The 19,567-nt window shown below is 41.6% G+C and overlaps 1 protein-coding gene across 7 annotated transcripts in view; it reads right to left on the bottom strand.

The window, feature by feature from the left end:
• LOC310888631 (netrin receptor DCC) overlaps nucleotides 1–19,567 on the bottom strand; it is a 414,661-nt gene that overhangs the window by 41,022 nt on the left and 354,072 nt on the right. For 3 of the 7 annotated variants that reach the window (XM_083815528.1, XM_083815525.1, XM_083815527.1), the window contains 6 exons: nucleotides 18,845–18,940; nucleotides 14,826–15,064; nucleotides 10,596–10,734; nucleotides 8,249–8,356; nucleotides 5,256–5,450; nucleotides 858–890 (listed from right to left, as the gene is read on the bottom strand). In XM_083815528.1, the coding sequence (XP_083671654.1) occupies nucleotides 858–890; nucleotides 5,256–5,450; nucleotides 8,249–8,356; nucleotides 10,596–10,734; nucleotides 14,826–15,064; nucleotides 18,845–18,940 (810 nt within the window). The remainder of the gene's footprint in view (nucleotides 1–857; nucleotides 891–5,255; nucleotides 5,451–8,248; nucleotides 8,357–10,595; nucleotides 10,735–14,825; nucleotides 15,065–18,844; nucleotides 18,941–19,567) is intronic. The other 4 variants (XM_083815526.1, XM_083815522.1, XM_083815523.1 and 1 more) reach the window with 3 other exon arrangements.

Genomic DNA, 19,567 nt, shown 5'->3' with positions numbered 1-19,567 from the left:
GGTGTTCCAGGTTGAAGCCCTAAACAATGCTCTCGTTTCCAGCAGGAATTTCCATGTTGCAAGTTAACTCAGTTCACTAAATCAGGGTATGATGGCAGCTGGTAAGTAAAGCCAGGGATTTGAGGCTGACCTCTCACTTTGACACGAGCGTGAAGTGAGAGTCCAAACCACACATACCTCCCAGCACCACCTCTGAGCTCTCCCAAAGTCTCCGTGACCGTTTCCTTGGGCAGATGTCACAGAAATGTATGATGTTCCGGGTATAATTGAAATAAATACTTGAGAATAAATAGGTCCAGAGTAAAAAAAAAAGGAAAATATCCTAGCAACACACTTTCCAAGTACTGAAAAGGAGATAAGAGCAGAGGAGCTGTGACTAATCAGACATATTCATATTTGGAAAACATAATGATAATGCCTTGAAAAGTTGACTAAACTTTGCTATTATTAAACGAGAGCTGCTGTTTTGAGGGAAAAGATGATTTATGATTTCTCACCATGAGGCTTCTGAACTTTAATCTATAACCCACGAAAGGGTGCAAGATGAGCCGGGGAATTACGCTGAGCTTAATTATATTTAACGTGAATTATTCAGAAGTGCAGCAGAGAGACTAAAAATTTATTTTATACAAAGCAGCTTGACATTTTAATTGGTCCTTCAGAAAAGAGACAAAACAATTTCCTCTCCCGAAAATTTACATCTTCCCCATCAAAGCAGCAGCCTCAGCCGAGCAGAACTTCATTAACAAGATTAATTAGCGCGCCGGCGCCTGCCTCATCAGGTGTGCAGCCCAGGTGAAAGGCGGCGGCGCGGCGGGGATGCCGGGAATGAAGGCGACAGATTGAGGGCACCGTACCTTGGTCATTGGCCATTTTGTCGGGGTGCTCAACTGCAAGAAAGAGACAACGTCGTTAGAGCCGGGCCGCGGGCGAAGGGAAGCCCCAGAGCAAAGCATCCCCAGGCAGGCAGCGCAGGGGGGAAGGAGGTTTTTTAGCCTTCCCTTTTCTCAAAGAGCCCCTGAAGAACTAAAGAGGACAAACACAGGTCGCACCGTGCTTTCCGTCAAATATTTGCACAAAGTTTTTCCAAAGGTGAAAAGTTGCCCACGGTATTTTTTCGTTCTCTCGTTCTTTGATATGCCACTATGATCTGGGAAGTTTAATTAAGCAAGAAGGGAAAGAGAGAGAGAGGCAGAGAAGAGAAACTCCGGTTCTTTGAATAATTACGGTCAAATCACCTGCAAGCTGAACGCTCAGCTTGACGCATATTATCATTGTTTCAGCTTTTTACAAAAGACTTTAGAAGTATTTACATGTTTTTGCATAATAACCATAAAAGATAGCGTGATCTGAAGTGTACTCGACAAGACTTCAAATTTCAATAGATACATTAAAAGCCTTCCTTTTTCAACTTCTCTTGGATACATAAAGAGCCACCGTCATAGAGCATTAACCGGTCCTCTGCTTAATGAATATGCAAGAATATCAAATGCAGGAAATTGGGGGAAAAAAATGTGATTTGGCGCATGAATCTGGAAGTTTGATCACGACCACCTGCAGGTGGAGGGCATGCTGAACCCCTCACTGCTAAAAATCTCTACGAAACCTCTGCTAGATCGTGGCGTTGTGCTAGGGAACAGTGAGGGTGCTGAGCTAGCAGCAGCTTACATCCAACCTGTCCTCCAGACGGCCACATCTATATTCTCCATGCCTGTGGAAGGGGGAAGAGCTCCTTCAATGACCCCCAAACCCGTTAGAGGGCACTGCAGGGCTGGGAATGCTGCCCCACAGGCCCACGGGCAGCCCCTGAGGTTCTGGGGCTCCGGCACAAATGGTACAGCGGCAGGGCTTAACCTGGTGCCTTGCAGAAGGCCCATGAATCAAATTTTCCTTCCTGATCATAGCACGAAGGGAACATTTGAGAGTGTGAAGCTCAGGCTGTGACCTCCTTCTCCCTCTCTCCCCCTTTCCATTTGTCCCTTTACATCCGACCGAGGTTTTTATTTAGCCTTGAAGCCACCGGTGCATTAACGGGCAACTTGGCCAGTGTACATGGACCGGAGGAACGCTGCGTGTGATTCCGATAAGCAGAATGCTGTTTCATTCTCTTTAATTAAAGGAGCTCAGCCTGTTTGTAAATGCTGGCCGAAATCCAGAAGAGGTGCAGCTCAGCAGAAGAAAGCACACGTACATTCAGCAAGTGCGGCTCTAAGATTTCCTGGTTTCTGCAACAGATGAGAACCATCACTGACAAATTATTTGAAAGACTAAAGAAATCCTCCCTCCGCTGCCTGTCACGGGTTCATTCATTCACCCTGCAGCTATCACATTTCATCGGGCAGTTGCAAAGAAATTTCGGGTTGTATTTACTTATTTCTACTTAGTGAATTTCTGAAAATGATTCATTTATACACCACCAAATAATGTAACATTGAGACAGTCTCTGTTCCCTGCCACAGACACATACATGTGTGTATGTGTGTATAATATTTAGTGAAATTATCCAGGTATTTTCTCGGTAAGGGGTAAGAAAAATCCTAGTAATGACTTCAAGTTTTGGGCCAAGTCATCTAGTGAGAAAGATGTGGGATGTTTAATCACATTTTATCCATCTTGCAGGCTCCTTATAATGTTTGCATCAGACTCTTCATGCATGCAGTGATAAATTCAGCCAGCCAGAGCATAAAAAAGCAGATCCTCGAGTGGTGTAAACTGTCACGGATTGATTGAAGCTCACGGTGTAACGGCAATTTACATAAGCTAAGGATTTGCCATTTGCCTGTATATTATCATCAGTGGAGCTGAGGTGGAAGAACATAAACTCACTGCTCCATGGGAGCGTTATTTACTACTAAACATACCTATTTCTCACAGACCACTACATTTTCATTAGTAAAGGAAAGTCACCACAAATACTTACATGGCAATTATAACACAAGTAATGGCTTGGTTCCCTTGGAGGAACTTTATGGGTTATAATATACGAAATCAGACAGTAGGTGACTTAGTGGATCTTTGATGCTTTTTTTCCTTCTTCATGGCTTGAAACTTTCCCTGATCAGGACATATATTTGTCATCAGAGCATACATTACCGTATGTTGCCTACATCTCTTCTGTTAATAATCATTAAGGGCAGGAAACCAACATTTTTGCATAATTCAGAACGCACTCAAGACTTCAGAAAGTCTTTTCACCTCAAGTGCAGAGATATATTTGTCAAAAAAACAGTTGAATATTATTGAACATGACATTTTTAGGGTGGTTACCATTAAATATTCATGGCAGGGCATTAGACATAGTCCTTGTAGGCAATTACAAGATGTAACAAATGTATAAATTCATCTTTTTGGTATCTGTTGATGCTGTCTGATCCAGAATTCATTTCCCAAATGAGTTTTATGGTACTTTGTGTAAACATTACAAAGTAGGGGGTATCTAGTACATTAATCTTTCAGTTTACTTAGATATCCGAGTCTCTATATCTTTTGATATCTCATTAGTCTGTGGTTATTATATTTTGATGCCTCGACTCAGTCCAACAGCCTTCTGCTTGGCACAAACTGTGAGCATGAAATTAAGTTGGCACCATCCGCTTGATGGAGATGAAGCACCCACAAAGTGCTATCTCTTCCCATTTCATGGTAGTGGGGAATGAATAATCACGATCTTACCCGTAATTCATTCAAAAGGAAACACGACTTGGACAAGCAAGTCCTGCAAACCTGGGCTGGCTGCGATAAGCTCCGAACAAATTGGCACAATTTTTCTTTTTTTTTTTTTCTGACTTGCGCTAATTCATGAAAACTGTTGTATGAGCCTTTTCACTCCCAGCCTGAATGGTCGGTAACACGCTTCTTAGACACTGATAGCAGCAAAGCAGAAAGGGCAAGCTCTCTGCCAGGGCTGCCGAGGACACTGCCTCATTCATCGAAATCCCTCCTTAATGGGAAGTGCCAGGCACTCGCTGGACATGGAGGTTCCCCTCCTTCCGTCAGAGGCGGCAGGAAAAGGCACTTTGCTATTCACATAAAGGGTTTGCTGAAAGATGAACTCGAATATGAGCTCTTGCCCAACAAAAAAATAAAAATAAAAGGAGCGATGGAGGGATTGCACGTCACCCCTTTTGTTCGGTCATTTCACTTAGCTTTTATACAGCCCACGTTAAATTAAGTCAATTAAAACCGATTAAAAAGAGGCTTGAATGTGAATGCTAATTCCCAGGCTTTTGTACACAGCTTTCATTCCGAATTTCCCTCCGACCCTGACTTTGCAGGTCCAGCCTAAATCCACTTTCTATTCCTGTCTGCCAAGATGTCATTTTTATGTACAAACCCCTGGATTTCCTCCAGCAGATAGAGCACTGAAGTGCTCTCTCATATGCCACGCTGCTTTCCTGGAACAGGTTTGCTGTTTATGTCATCCGACTTTTTCATTAATTATACCTCTTTTCAGAAGTAATTTCATACCTTTGTGCAAATCAGTGAGTGACAGTTAAAATAGAAGGAGCAGAGCTGCTGCAAACATCCTGCTTCCCCCTCACAGCAATATTGCTTACACCTTCATATCGAGTCATTTCTGGGTAGATGATGTCAGGCCTTCACAGCTAGGCAGCAGGGAGGACAGAAGAGGAATATCTCACTGTGCTAATTGGAAGTTGAGCTGGGTACGAGTCCTTTGCTCTCATAAACCAGCGGCCTGGTTAAAACATGCACCAGCCAAAAAACAGGTGCCCCTGGTTTGCCTGCTTTACCTTGCCGGTCACTAATGGGGAGAGATCCGGCTGTAATTTGTCTGTCGTTAATAGCAGGTGCTGAAAAATATCTGGAACAATTTTCCCCACGCAAAGTCAGATTGCATCTCAGTTTGCCGAGATTTTTTAATTATAATTGTGTGTGCCTGCTCTGTTGTTATGAGTGAGTCACTGCCAGCTCCTACAGTCACCTGAGGATCCCAAAAGAAAAGGTACGTCCCTGGAGAAATCCAGGCACATCCAATTAGCTTTACCATTGATGGCAGGAAGTTAGGTGGTGTCAGAGTGCTCTCCCCAAGTTGATTGAATTTAAAACTACAGTTACTGACTCATTATGTGGTTTACTCTTGTCAACTACCATACGTAGCATTTTGCTTTCATCTCTCAATAACAGTTTCAAGGAGTAGGATTTCTTCTGGCTGCCATGGAACTAATTGCAAAGCTCCCACGGAGCCATAAGAAAACTGGAGCCATCATTAATATCAGGATGACATAGATTCAAACCTTTCAGCGTCCGGAAGAAAACAGGATCAGAGAGAGGCCCCACTCCCTTGGCGTTGCGGGCTTGGATTCGGAAGTAGTAGACGGTGTCCAGGCTGAGATCCATGATCTGGTGGGTGAGCCGGTCACCGCTGATGGACTCCATAACCCAGTCGTCAATGGGAGCGTTCTTGTCCAGGGTATAGAAGAGGATGTACGCTGAAAAAACACGGTCTCATGGTTAGTGCTTCAAGCAACGTGCTCCCTATGCAACATACGTATAAAATTTAGATTGATTAAAAACTATTATTTTCTTTTTAAAAGCAGCAACGGTAGGTGTCTGATCAAAATAGCTTCAAAGAAGGCTATGACAATTAATTCGTATTTGTCTATTTTTATGCCAAAACAACAATTACAATACTCGCTGCAAGAGATACAGGTTTAACAAATATAAAAGTAGGTAGCACACACTAAACGGTTCTGTTATGAGTACATTTCTCAAATTCAGGTGCACCATTCAGTCTGATAAATGCCATAAACCATACAATGTAAGTCTTCAGGGTTTCAGTGCTGAAATAAAATAAAATGGCTTTAATGATGCACATCAAACACTGGGTGCTCATGGGAAGCCATGTAATATTTCTTGGCAAATCTATGGGAAGTATTTTTGGGAAAAGAATGAAGAACTCAAACTCAGAATTCGGGTAACCGGGGCATTGCAATTACTACTTACAATTGAATAAAACTTAAAAGTTTTAGGATTTAGGGAGTAGAAACAGCAGTGTTAGGAAACAATGAAAGTTTGTAGGAAGAACCTTCTTGGCAGATGAAATTCTGGAGAGAAAAAAGAGCCTGTAAATAAGGCTGAGAGGTAAAGCATGTCCTATGTGATAACCCAGCCTCAGCCGGGTGACCCGCAACACCAGGCTCTGCCTATCCTTGAAAATATCTTTGTTTTCTTTCTTTTTTCCTTTTTTCCCCCCTCCTTTGTCTGTGGCACTCTAGTAGCATGCAAAGAGGTACGATCTGAGTTTGGTCTTATGTGCCAGCACCACAGGAGCGAGCTTCTGGAGTGCAGAGAGCCCAGGTGAATCTTCTGGACTTCATTTTGGTGCTTGGATCCAAAGTTACTAAAAAATCGGTGTAAAGTTTATCATCGCTACTCCTCTATTTTATTTATTTATTTTTTTCTGAAACAAAGATGCTTTTCAAAGCTCTCATTCCACAGGAGTGGTTATGCTGGTCAGGGACAAATGGTACTAGGATGGAAATGATAATATTTTGTGTATTTTTTTTTTCTTTTTTTCTTTGCTTGTTTACATCGTGGGATATTATTTACAGACTTGTAGTTTGTTACAAAGCAGCTTCACTGATCATGGCATTTGGTTTAATACATACCAAGATATAATAGCCAAGTTTCTCAAATTAACACAATAATACTGCTCAAACATTTCTAGGGATGAAGGTATGGTTGTTAGACATTTCTACTCTCTGCAAGGAGTTGTTTCCTCTGCTTGGCAGGTCTAAGAAACATTTGGCCACATATGCTGTAAAAAATCTTTATGAGAGTCGTTCTTCAACCAAACACTACAAGAAAGAAGCTTGTGCTTGGATGTCAAGGGACCCCATCTACTCTCAGGTTCGAATGCTCCTTTTGATGGAAAAACTCCATTAAAGTTGCTACCACCAAGTCATTTCACAATTTAAAAGTCAGGAAAGCTTTTTATTTATTTATTTATTTATTTTGTCTTTTAGCCAGCGGGGATTCAGGACCGTTAGCACTCATTTTCGTGTGTTGTCCAGCAGAACCATCAGTTGTTCTCTCTAAGGACTAAACTGGGTTAATGTAAACAGAGCCATTTCCTCAAAACATCCTCCTTTCAGACACGGTCGCAGCCAATAAAGTTCTGATACTGGAGGCTGTGAAATTATAAGATCATAATAATATGGAGGCTGAAGTTATACACAGCTATGCAAGTCTAACCTGAGAATCCTTATTGCTTGGCAACGTCCAAAGAGAAATCTATCCTTATTTTATTGGTAATATAAATTGGGATACTTCCCTGGCGTGACTCACTCTCCTCTGATGCCAGGGAAGCCCTGCTGAGTTACAACTGTTGAAAATCTGACCCAGTGCTCCTCACATCTAATTGCTCACACAGGGCATCACGCTGAAGCCTTCTTGCTCTTACATTTATATTTCTCAATGCCTCAGTAGTGTGTAGCTGGGATCACTGGTAGTAACGCACGCTTTCTTCCACGTGAAAATACGTTCTAGAACCGGTCTAAGCCGATTGTTTGTGGTAATGAGACCATAATGTGCACATTTTTGTAGTTGAACAATATTTCTCCTAATAATTATATGCCTCTGAGATGTCTGTTAACAGCCTAAAGTGATCATTTAAATGCAAAATCTCAGATAGAACTCTACTGTATTTTTCACCCTAAATTAACGTTAAAGGCTCCTAATGGATGTCTTAATTAGGCACTAAGGTTATATGCAACATTTTGGAAAATAAAATCTGTCATTGTGAAGCATCCATTAAGTTCAGTTCTTGTCAGTCAATATTAAGTATTTTTTTTCCTGATCATCATTGCCTTAAATTGTTATTGTAAAGTTAAATAGCTACCAATAAATTCTCCCATTGTGTGCGGCAACAAGCAACCTATCATTAGGTATATTATGTATTGCATTATTGCCAAACAAAGTACTTATTATTAGTCATTTCTAATTATCATTGAGCAGCATGCACCACAAAACCTTTGCTGAGAGTGCTGCATTTTTAACTTAAATCACTGTTCTTAGCATTCAAATGAATATTTATGTCCTGCAAGTGAGCTTGCAGTGTCTCTAACATTGCCTTGACTCCTAGACCAAGTTTGCTGATAAAAGTAAGAGAAAATAACATCAGATCGCATAGCGTTCTGGGAAAAAACACGTTTCCACTAAAAACAATTCTGTGATACAACCGGAACAGTAAAATAAAAAGGAGAGTAGAGAATAATGCAAATGTTACCAGTAATTTTCCCATTGGCTTCTAATGGTGGCTGCCAGCTGACAATGACGGCTCGGGGCTTCCCTTCCCGTGTAATGACTGTCAAGTCCTTGGGTGCAGAGGTTGGAGCTGAAAAGAATGAAAATAATTGAAATCAATGAAATGAAGACAATTGAAAACAATGAAATGAAAATAATTGAAAACTCTGTTCTCTTTACCTCTTTTTAGACTACGGAGGAGAAATGAAAGACAATTATTGAAAAATAGTTGAGAGAGAGGAGCATCATGTTGGCACGGAGCTCGTTGTTCATTTACTTGGATTTGATGCAGGCTGCTGATGACTTTGGGTGTATAGGTAAGGGAAGAGCATGGAGAGCACAGTGTGAGCATCACACTGCCTGTGTCCTAATCGTATGGCCACTTAGCAACTTTTTTGAATGAACACTGAGCGGATGGTCTCACAACATCTGCATCGGTTGAATTTTTCAAAAACGGGATCCAAAAGAAACCAAGGAATACATACATTGGGAAAAAGTTTTTGTTGTCATCGATAAATTATTAAGCAGGTGACCAATCACCTGTTGTTTGCTGGAAGAGTCTTTCTCACCCTGAAGTAGGCAAGCCACACATCTAGATCACAGATCTTAAAGAAGTCTCTTAAACTGATGCAATGCCCAGCACGACACAAGCTCCCTCATCACTAAAGAAGACTGCATTGTTATTTTAACCATTATTATTATTACTAATATTATTTATTGTTAATATTACGAGTACTATTGTTAATACTATTATGTTCTAAGAGGGTTCAGTTGCATTTAAATGGTATTTGGCTCGCAGACAGGGACACAGGGTCTGCAATTTAAAAACAGCGGTCTAGAAGAAACATCCTGGACCGCCTTACTATGCCAGGGTACTGCAAGAGACAACCTTTTCTGTAAATTTACTTGATTTTCGAAGTAAAATTTTCCTTCTCTTTACTTTTGCTATGTCTGTTCTGCAATATTCTCCAACTTCATATAAATGATTCTATTTCTCCCTAAATGCATCCATCAAGTTGTGTGGAAACAACATCTTTCTCTACAATATTGTTTTCCTTTCTCTGATATTAACCTCCTTGACATGTTTTCATAAACTAATTCTTTCCCTTTTTAGGCTTTTTGTCATTTAGGAGGTTAAACTAGTAAAGCTTGTTCTTAAAGCTTCCTCCTGTAACACAGGTTTTCCATTCTGGTTATCGCCACATGAGTCCCTTTGAGTGGCTGAAGCTGAGCTCTGCTTTCAGCAGATTGTGAACATAAGATATCATGAGAAAAATCAAAGCTTTAGATGTTTCCCTTAGCACTCATTAACACCCCTCGCATCAGCAAGACTTGTGTAGGCAGATCTGGGGATGGAACTTGGCTCTGAGAGTTGCTTTTGAATTATGGGCATAACAATTCTCTATAGCCCGTGGTAGTAATCTCTAGTGAATTCTGTATCGATGCTGATATGCACATTCTTTAATATCATTACGGGAAATTCAACATGCGGAATGGGTAAAAAATAGGCAATAAAGATCAGCAGTGCAGGATGCCCTTAATTAACAGAGCTGCTCCATCAAGCTCAGATAATTGCGTTGCAATCACATGGGAAAATCTAAGGACACACATATTCCCTCTTATTTTCCCTTTGTTAATTAACTGGCGTGTACTGTGGTTTTCATTAAAAAAAAAAGAAAACACAAAAAACCAACAACAAAAACCAAAAGCCAGATCAATATTTACCAGCAGACTTCATTTGGTGTCTGCTGGTAGAAGCTGATTTATATCGGTACCTAGAGTGTGTTCAAGACCACTACTCAACCTAAGGAAAAAATTGCATTCTGAACAGACCTGTGGCTGCTTAGTTATAACACAGCCATTTAGATCTTGAATCAAGAAGGTCCTGTGTTAGACAGAAGCAGTCTTTGAGCCCTTTTTACTAAAAGGACAAGGTGGGAACTCATAAGCTTGAGACAAAGACACAAAGAACTTCCTAAATTAAAATGTTAAAGTGGCAAAATTATTATCTAATAATAACAGAGTACTTAACTTGTTCTCACTTGATCTTAGGATTCTTTGAAAAGCGGAAACTATTTTATATCATAAAAGTCATAGATAATCATTATATTGTGGGGCAAAATATTAGACACACATACTATCATCTGAACATCTTGCAATGACACCGAGTCACCCAGAGCTCAGTGGAACGACCGCTCTGCCTTGCTACCCAGGCAAAAAAGTGAACAAATGCAGTGAATTTTGTTCATACGCTGAACCTGAACAGGGCTTTTGAGGGCATGTGAATGAAAGGAAAAAACTGAAACCCCTTTCAGCAGCTCCTGCCATACCTGCTTCATAGGTGGTGGCGTGGGCAGTCATGCTCCAGGTGCTGGACCGCCGCCCTTTGGTGACCATGACAGAGAACTCGTACATGGTGTTAGGCTTCAGGCCGATGACAGTGTGGCTCAGGGCTGTCGTATCTGCTGACTGCAAAGAGACGGAGCAAAGGACATCTTTTGCTTAGCTACCAGCAACGAGAGTTGCTTTAAAGACAATTACAATGGATTCTTTTCTCCAAGCAAGATAGCTCTGTTGCTACTTCATACCCTAATGGGAGTATTTTTAGGACCGTAAATATGATACTAAACTTTCTGCCTATAATTTAAGCAGTTAAATAAATTATTGTGATGCTTTCTCTTTTTCTTTTCCCAGACAAAGCAATTTGCAATGCATTTTTTTTTTTCAAATGCAAATTGAAAGCTAACACTGTGTCCTTCATCTGTGCCCATATGAGGAAAAAAGAGGAACATTTCCACGACTTAAACATTCATTTCCAGCCTCTTTGATGTGTTCCTTCCAAAGAAAAGAAAGAAGAAAAAAAGTTTTTAATATCTACTGATTTGTAGTGGAGGCTCAGAAAGCATTTTTACCACTAGAATGGACCTGACTAAGCTTCCCGGGTACTGTGGGGAACACGTATTTATAATATCAAGAGGACCCTTGCATAAAGATTTATTTTTATATTCATAAAACACACTTTTGTTTGGTTAAATATAGTATTTTTATGCATTAGGTTACGTTTGAGAGACATTACTGATCTGCCTCACTGTGATATGTTCTGAACAACTCAACATTGATGTCGATGCGAATATTAAATTGTTCATTTATATTTAGCCGATTTAGCTTTTTCCCTCAGCATGTAGTAAGGACCAATTTGAGCCAAACCGCACTGGTATCAAAGGAGACAAGTGAGGAGAATATTACAGGACATACGGTGGCAACTGAAGAAAATCAATTCCCGCGTTTTTCAAGCTCCAGAGCCTGGTGTGCGGTCCTCGAGCGTCAACAATTTACAGTACAGTGAGTTACAGGTGCGTGCTTTTACATGTTTATACACCTATGGACCTCAAGTTTACTGATTAAGACAACCTAGGAACGCCTTTGCATCAGAAAACCACCTTGCTGTTCACATCTGAGTAGCAGGTACCTTGCTGGCAGACATCAGCAATGGCATTCTGCTGCTAATCACCAAATCGGACGTTTCACAAAGAAATCGACCTTCACTAAAAATGGTACATCGAGTTTCCAGCACGCTGCAGAATAAAGCAGTAATATTTAAGGGGAAAGTGGGAAAAAATGTACTTTGCAGAGACATTAAGGAACGCGCTATGTATGCCTGCATGGCACGCTGTTTTAGCACGTGCTCTGACAGATGTTTTGCATGCTACTTAATACGAAGACTAATTGCAATACCAGATTTTATCATCCTCATACTCAATTAAAATCCCCAGTCCTTGGAAATCAGCAGTTTTGCAACTTCTTCGTAGTAAGGACTTAATCCAGCAGAGAATCACCTTCTATAAGACCTGCTGAAGCGAAGACTGTACTAATAAAATCAAAAACTACTTAGTTATACTCAGCTACTTGTCAAAGATGGCAAAATCTAGCTGCTAGGGTTTACAAAAATTATCCCTCAACTAAAAGCTGGATTTCAATAAAGGGAAGAATAACTTCCTTCCCCAGAGAAGATTTTGGAAGAAGCGATTTATGACATAAAATGCTGTTCAGCATCACTGAGGGTAACTAATTCTGATAACTATCACTATGGAAGGGCCCTGGCAGCAAACACGACCAGGAAAAAATCACACAGAAAAAAAACTGTAGGAGTTGAACCCATTGCTGGACAAAACAGTCTTTAGTGGAACACAGATATGTTGGGTTCTTTTTTTGGAAAAGAAAGTTATTTGTCTCCAGCTGAGTGTTTTTCTTTGAATGTTTCACTCGGTACTAACTATTAGCATTTTGGTACTCCTCTGAACTTAATATCATATTGAGATGAAGGCAGTATAACTGGAACAAGTACCTTAGTAATTCCATGCTATGCCTTTTTGGGATGGTTTGTACAAAGTAAAGTTGGCAGGGCAAAGTTTAATTTATAAACCTCAATGGAAAAGGCTAAAACTTTCTTTACATTAGATTTGATACACAGTTTTGAAGCTATGGAAGTTTTTAATGGGCAAATTTGAAAAGAATTGCATATTCAATACCGACACATAGGCAAATGGGATCTTTTTGTGAGCCTGATCTAAAGCCCTTTGAAAAAAATGGAAGGTTTCCCCACTGTTTTCAAAGAAGAACATAATAAGCTTTATCTCGTTTCCTTGAAAAATGGGGCTATTTCAAGAAAGAAGACCTTCTGCAAGGTTTTTTTATTGTTTATGCTTGGGGGTGATTGAACTGGAATAAGGGAGTCAGCCTGGCCCTGAATGTGTCGTGTTCAGACTGGCCAAACGACAGAGGAAGGCAGAAGAAGGGGACTTCGCTTTTGCTCCTCTCCTCTTCAGCCACCCCCGTGGTTTAGCAGAAGACTTGGACGACTCCGGGCCGGAGGTTTGTTTGGCACCCATCATTTCCCACAGCTGAGTACATGCGGTGTGAAACGAGAGAAATGTTATGAGTGACTGTGAAGAGCAAAACATAATGCTGTTTTTTTGGGGAGGGAGCTTTGATTTCCCCCCAAGAGCTGGTTTCCCACTTGCTGTGCTTCCCTGCGCTCTATTCCTCACATTTCTGGGTACAGGAATCTGTCCTTAAATAGGAGCCGGATCGAGGCATGGTATTGAAATCACTACAATGCATCGTTTTGGCATCCCTAATTATAAAAGAGCTTGTTGCAACCGCAGGAGCATACAAAATGATGGTTATAAATGGGTCTCATCATTATGCCAGCATCTGGGGTTGTCAGAAGTATGGCAGTAGATGTAACACTACGGCATGAACAGATCCTTGCAAAGATGTGCAAAGCTTTACAAAGATTTGCCTTGCAAAGATTTAAAAGCCTTGCAAAGACTTAAAAGCTTTACGTTGGCCAGTACCTGCAGTAAAAAAACGGCTGCCCTGAGTTTTCCCTCTGCCAACAGGAGCGCAAATCGGGAGCAGCACAACTGAAATCAAGGGCTCACGGTGGCACGCGGACCCAGCTGATACCAACAAGCCAAATTCTTATGGGAGATGTGTAAGGGGGAATGTGAAAAGCCACGCTCAGAAAAGGGGCTGAAGGTAAGATCTTCTCCATCACCATTCCCATTTTTCCCAAAAATGATCTGAGAAAGATCTCAAGATTAGAGTCCATAAGATGCGTAACATGAACCTGAAAGATGCAGAGAGCCATCCTTGGGATTTTGGAAAGGCCAGCCTGTATTTAGACAAATAATTCAGGCTCTAATCGGAGGAGCCTCAAAAATGTATAGAGTATCGCCTGTTCTAGAGTCCTAATAAAAACAACTGACGTGAGGTTGCTTTTGTTAGGACATGGAACTGTAAAAAATGGGGTATCCACTTGCAGTATAAAAATATATTCCTAGCAAACAACTTGCTATGGATCAATATGATCCTCTAGGCAAGAGAGGACAACCGTTATGGTAGGGCATGGGAGGAAGGACACACTTATTATGGGGAAGGTGGATGTTATACGAGGTGCAATACATAAGCTGACAATAGCGTGTGGAAAGGAAAACCAAGCAAACAGAACAACCTAAAGTCTGTGCTTATTGCTTTCCATTCCCTGTGTCTCCGTATCTCTTTGCTAAACTGCACCTGTTTTGGTAGTGTTTTCATTAGGACTGGAAAATAAATTCTCATACAGAAAGTAGCATACCTCTGCTGCTGCCGTATCCGTTCAAACTGAGAAGTTTTCCTGCAAAGTAACCTCCAGTTTTGATGTTTGGGAATGTGGTGTATGGGTGGAACTGCCGTACAGGGTGGGAGGTATTGCAATTGGTATTTCTTCCCATTCCCACTACTGTATTGTGGTATCACACCTATGACTAATTTATACCTGGTTGGTAAAGATTAAAGATCATAACTTTCCTCAATTAGCATATAGAATTAATATATGCTATTTTCATCCAACTAAATACGCAGGTTTTTAGCAAGCAGTAGTTACTCATGCAAATCTCCTTTTTATTGAAAGGGGAATCTTGGCTGAGGAAAGCTCATAAAAGCCAACTCAAAGTCTCTGCAAATAAACTACGAACGGATGAAACAGTTCGTAAATTCATAACGTGCTAAAACTTCACCTTGTATTTAGCATTTGTAGAATAGCTGGTTCTCCATCGGACCGTGTAGAAGCGAACCTCCGTCGTCTTTTGGTTCTTCGGGACAGAGTTGTCTGCCCAGATGACCCTCACCGCGTCATGGGTCAGTGCAACAGCCTGCACACCTACTGGTGGGAGCATGGGGGTGGAGATATCTGGGACTGACGTAGGGAAATCATCAAGCAAAGGATAAAAATCAACTTCTAATGGATCGATGGGGTCTGGGTCCATACATCACCAAATGAGCATTCCAAAATAAATGGATACGTAAGTTAAACGGAAAAAAAATGAAACGAAACACGAACAAGCCACCAAGGGGCACACAGCACGATGGGTTAAATGCATGGCATTAATGAGGAGGAGGAACATGAGAAGAACAGAAAGAGAAGCATTAAAGCAAAATGAAAACGCAGCAGCAACATTTCAGTTACATTACTATAACAAAACCAGCGGTAACAGCAATTTTTCACCATTTGTTTAAGTACTTCCACGCACGCTGTGCTTCCTTCACATGAGATTAAGACAATGAGCAGCCTCTTTTCCCAATGATTTACATTTTCTTAAAAAATTGAATCATGTGTACGATACATTATTGGAAACACCTCCGAAGTGGAGTGTCGTCTACAAACCTGATTTATAGACACGACTTAATCTCATGTGCGTAGGAGTTACCTATGCTTTTCTTTCTTGGCTGCCTCTTTCGGGCTCTTTTGTTGTGTTAGGCTCTTGAAGGGAACGTAGTCTGCATTGGCTCGTTTGTTAGGCAAAACGGAACATCATAAATTCACTGCCGAAGCGAAGATCTTGGAGTTGTTGGTTTAATACTGCCAGCATAAAAATGTGTGCTTCCAGGTACGGACATGTGGATTATCTTCAAGTAGACTTCTTCTTCCCTGTATCTGCAATTGGCTGGCCTTTGAGGAGCAAGACTGGGATCATCCTGGGCATAACCTGACAGTAAGGTATGGAGTATCAGAGGCAAATTCTGGTTGACTAAATTATAGAGACTGTTGCACATTTCGTTTCATTTCCAAAAGTTCAGACCTCGGTTTGGCTCTGATGATGCTCCTGCTCTTGGCTTCACCTGGCTCTCTTTCAGGAGGAAGGAAGAATTCCCCTCTTGCCTTACCCCACGGACCGATGCGTAAGGCGTTCATCTCAAAAACGAGACGTGAGTATAAGTCTTCTTCCAAAGAGGTGCATTTATCCACCCCAGCTGCTGCGTGCCACTGAGGACAGGCAGCAGCAGCTCAGCACCCTCATTCCTTGCGCTTATGGCATCGCTCTTCGATGCAAACAATAGTCACCACTGCAAAAATGGCAACAGCCCTTCCTTTTGGGGCTCCCAGGGGAGCTACAGACCATTGCTCCTCAGCCTAGACACGTCCGTCCTTGTCCAAGTGCCAGGTTTAAGCATCTGTGGACAACTTCAGGTCTATCTTTTTCAACTGTATGATTCATTATTTAACAGCCGTGATTTTTCTAACTATCATTTCAAACTGCAGTGGGTAAAATACAGCACACAAAAAAAGGCTGTATTTTTTTTTTTCCCCCTAAAATAATGTGCTAATTAATTAATCAAAGTATAAATGACTCTTAGTATTTCCTCCCTGACAATTGCTACAGTTTGTCTGCTCCGTGTGCATTTCCAGCTCCTGACACGCTTTGATCACTTGTGTTTTATGATTTTGTAATTTATTATTCACAACTTCGGGATGCCACAGCCTTTGGAAGGAAAAACAGAGGAGACAAGGATGTTTAAAATGTATGATAAGCCATTAGTTCAACCTGCTTCTTTTGTAGCTTCTTTCATCAAAAGCTTCTTCATAAGAAGCAGGCACTGAAGGAAATGAAACAATCTGGTGTTGTGTAGTGATCCAAACCCCAAGCCCACGTTCCACGAGGGCAGGAATGGGCAGCTGAACCTTTTTTTTAATTATTTTTTTGCCCAGTCTCAGTGAATTGAGCTTCTCTAAGGTTGAAAGTGAACAGTTTCTTTTTCTGAAATGAAGTTTTCCAAAGGAAGTGCCTGTAAACTTTGTAAGGTGAGCAGTTTTTGTTCCTGCGTTGTGTTTTTTTCATACTAATGATGGAATTTAGTGTGACTGGCGCCAAGTTCCTATTTTAGCAAATACCGCACTTCCTTTCTCCACTCCTTCCAATACTGAAAACTTAAGGGCTGTTGTAGAGGAGATTATGAAAAGAGGCTGCCTTTAGCAAAATAAATGGTCACTCACTCAATCAAAATAATTTGTTTTTTGAAACATGTCATCACTGACCTGAGGAGGAGGGAAATGTCTGTAATCCACGGGTGGCTGAAAATAGGTCCCTAAATACTTCCCTCGGTTTCCACCGAAGTTTCATTCGCTAGTATTTACGCACGGACATCTGTCATTTGGAAATTGCAATCTCTTGACAGAAAATAGTTTCTCGCTCTCTTCGGAGATTTGATTTGTGAATATTACACGTTACGTAACTCGGGCAGACCCCGAGGTATGTGCACGCATGCTAAGTGGACACGCAAACGCACGGGTCTCGGTTCTTGCTTGCACCCAGCTCCCGTGCTTTCCTGCTTTGCTGGAAGCGAAACTTTTTGAGATGCTCTTCCACAAGTCGCCCAGGCTCCCAGGGGTTGTTATCTGCCCAGCAGGAGGCTCAGGTATGAGATGTGCTCAGTGATGAGAGAAGCACCGAGGTGCTCAAAGCTGATCATCGCATCAGATAACCCAAGCCTGCATTACCTTTTTTTCACCTGGATACCGTTGAATTTACAAGAGGTTATACACACGCATGGAATCAAACCCCACAGGCCAGATGGGTCATTTGTAAATGGAGTCAGACAAGGAACAAGCAAACTTAAAGTCTCTGTGGACCCCGAGGCAAACTCACTGGAAAGAAGATTTTACAAGACACATGTTGTTGGCATGCTCAGCAAGAATGACCTCTGTAGATTCCAGACAAGAAGTGAAATTAATAATTTTGAACCAGAAGTTCCCTGACACTTATTACATCAAATATCATTTTTTACGGTTACCCTTGATTGTATAATGAATCTCTCTTTTTTTTTTCCTCCTGACTTTCCAAGATTTCTTATGGGAATACTTCACAAAACTGCATGCTGGAAGCCGTTTTTCCTTGCAGAGCCACCGAGCAGCCATTTGGTTTCTTTCTTCCTCGCGGCACACCCACGCCAGCGTCAGTGACCGGGTTGCTCTCAGTGACACAGCTCCCCTTCCAGGCAGCTCTGAACACCGTGGGTGGGCCACGAGAAAAAAAAGGTCACCAAATGACGGTGTCAATCCAGAGGAAAAACACATTTTTTTTTTCTCGCTTCTGTTCTTTTAACCCCCTTTTTTTTTTTTCCTGTGCATAAAACCGACGAGGCAGTCCAGAAGTTGTACAAAACAGTTGTGCTCCTGTAACTTCGCTGTTGTCCCGACATCATAATTGTGAAAAGAGCTGCCTAAAAGCACTCTGCTCAGCTACTGCTGGGAAATTCCTTCTGTGAGCTTTGTCCTGTCCTGTAAATCAGCATCTTCATCTTTTCTAACTCCTTTACCTGCTTCTGCAAATGTGCATGACATGAATGTGTTTTTTTTTTTTGTTTTCTAACTAATTCATTTTCACTTAAACTACTTTAGGAAGGAAGGAAACGAAAATAATTCCTTCTGGGCTTAACTCAGCACAGCAACGCCTATCTCTACATTTCCAAAAGCTTTGGGAGTCATGCTTCTCCCAAGCCAAACCGTACCAAAGAGCAAGCACTTGTGAGCATCCCATTAAACATATAGGGCCAATTTCTGGGAAGGGTGAATAATTCATTCTGTCCGTGTCATTACAATAAAGAAGAAAACAACGCTGATTTATTTTAGCAGGGATTTGGAGGTCACAGAGCTCTTTTTCCATTGCCTTGCCCCAAATCGTTTTGCCTATTGCGCCCGTTTGTGAGGCTGCTGTTTGGTGCTGCGGAGCAGATCGAGAGCCAGCGTTTCCCGACTCACCTGTCATCGACCTGGTGGTGGCACTTTCGTACAGAGGCACTCCTTCGCCGGCGTTGTTAAAGGCCTTCAAGGAAATCACGTAGTGGGAGCTCGGCTCTGCAGGAGAAAACAGATAAGGCAAAAGAAAACACACGCTGTTAAAGTCAGGGCTGGCAGGAAGAACGGACGAGCGCTTTCCTGAAAAAGAAGAAAAAAGACAACAAAGTTAAGCCAACATCTGTGCAAGAGAAAGACGGGACCCGCAGTGAGCATGACGGTCAGAAACAGCTCAGAAATTGCCATTTTACCACTTCTTTATCTTACCGGGAACCCCCCACGCTATGCTGTGGACGGGAGGGATTTAACGCACGGATCAACTTTGGGGCGCGCTGTGAAATGAGCAGGTCAGGTCCACGTTGCTTCTTGCTACGATTTCCTAAGGAAAACAAGGCTATCCATTTTCCTGACTTTTTCCATGCAAATTGCTTCATCCCTCTTTTTATTTTTTTTTTTCCTAGAGAAATTAATTCTAGCTGTGCAAAAGACAATTACGGAAGATAGCGGCCTGAATATATCGGGCTTTCCAACACCTGTCAAACACGGCACCTGCCTTCACGAAGTCCTTTGCTGGAAAATAAGAAATGTTTGTTATGTGAGGAGGCATTTATTAATGTGACACTGCAAAAGCCCTGCTGCAGAATTACATATTTCATCTGCATTAACACCAAATGAGCTCAGCGTGAT

Source organism: Anser anser (genome assembly GCF_964211835.1).
Source record: "Anser anser genome assembly, chromosome: W".
Classification (NCBI taxonomy): Eukaryota; Metazoa; Chordata; class Aves; order Anseriformes; family Anatidae; genus Anser; species Anser anser.
Note: the sequence above shows the minus strand (reverse complement) of the source record. Positions and strands in the feature narration are given on the sequence as shown.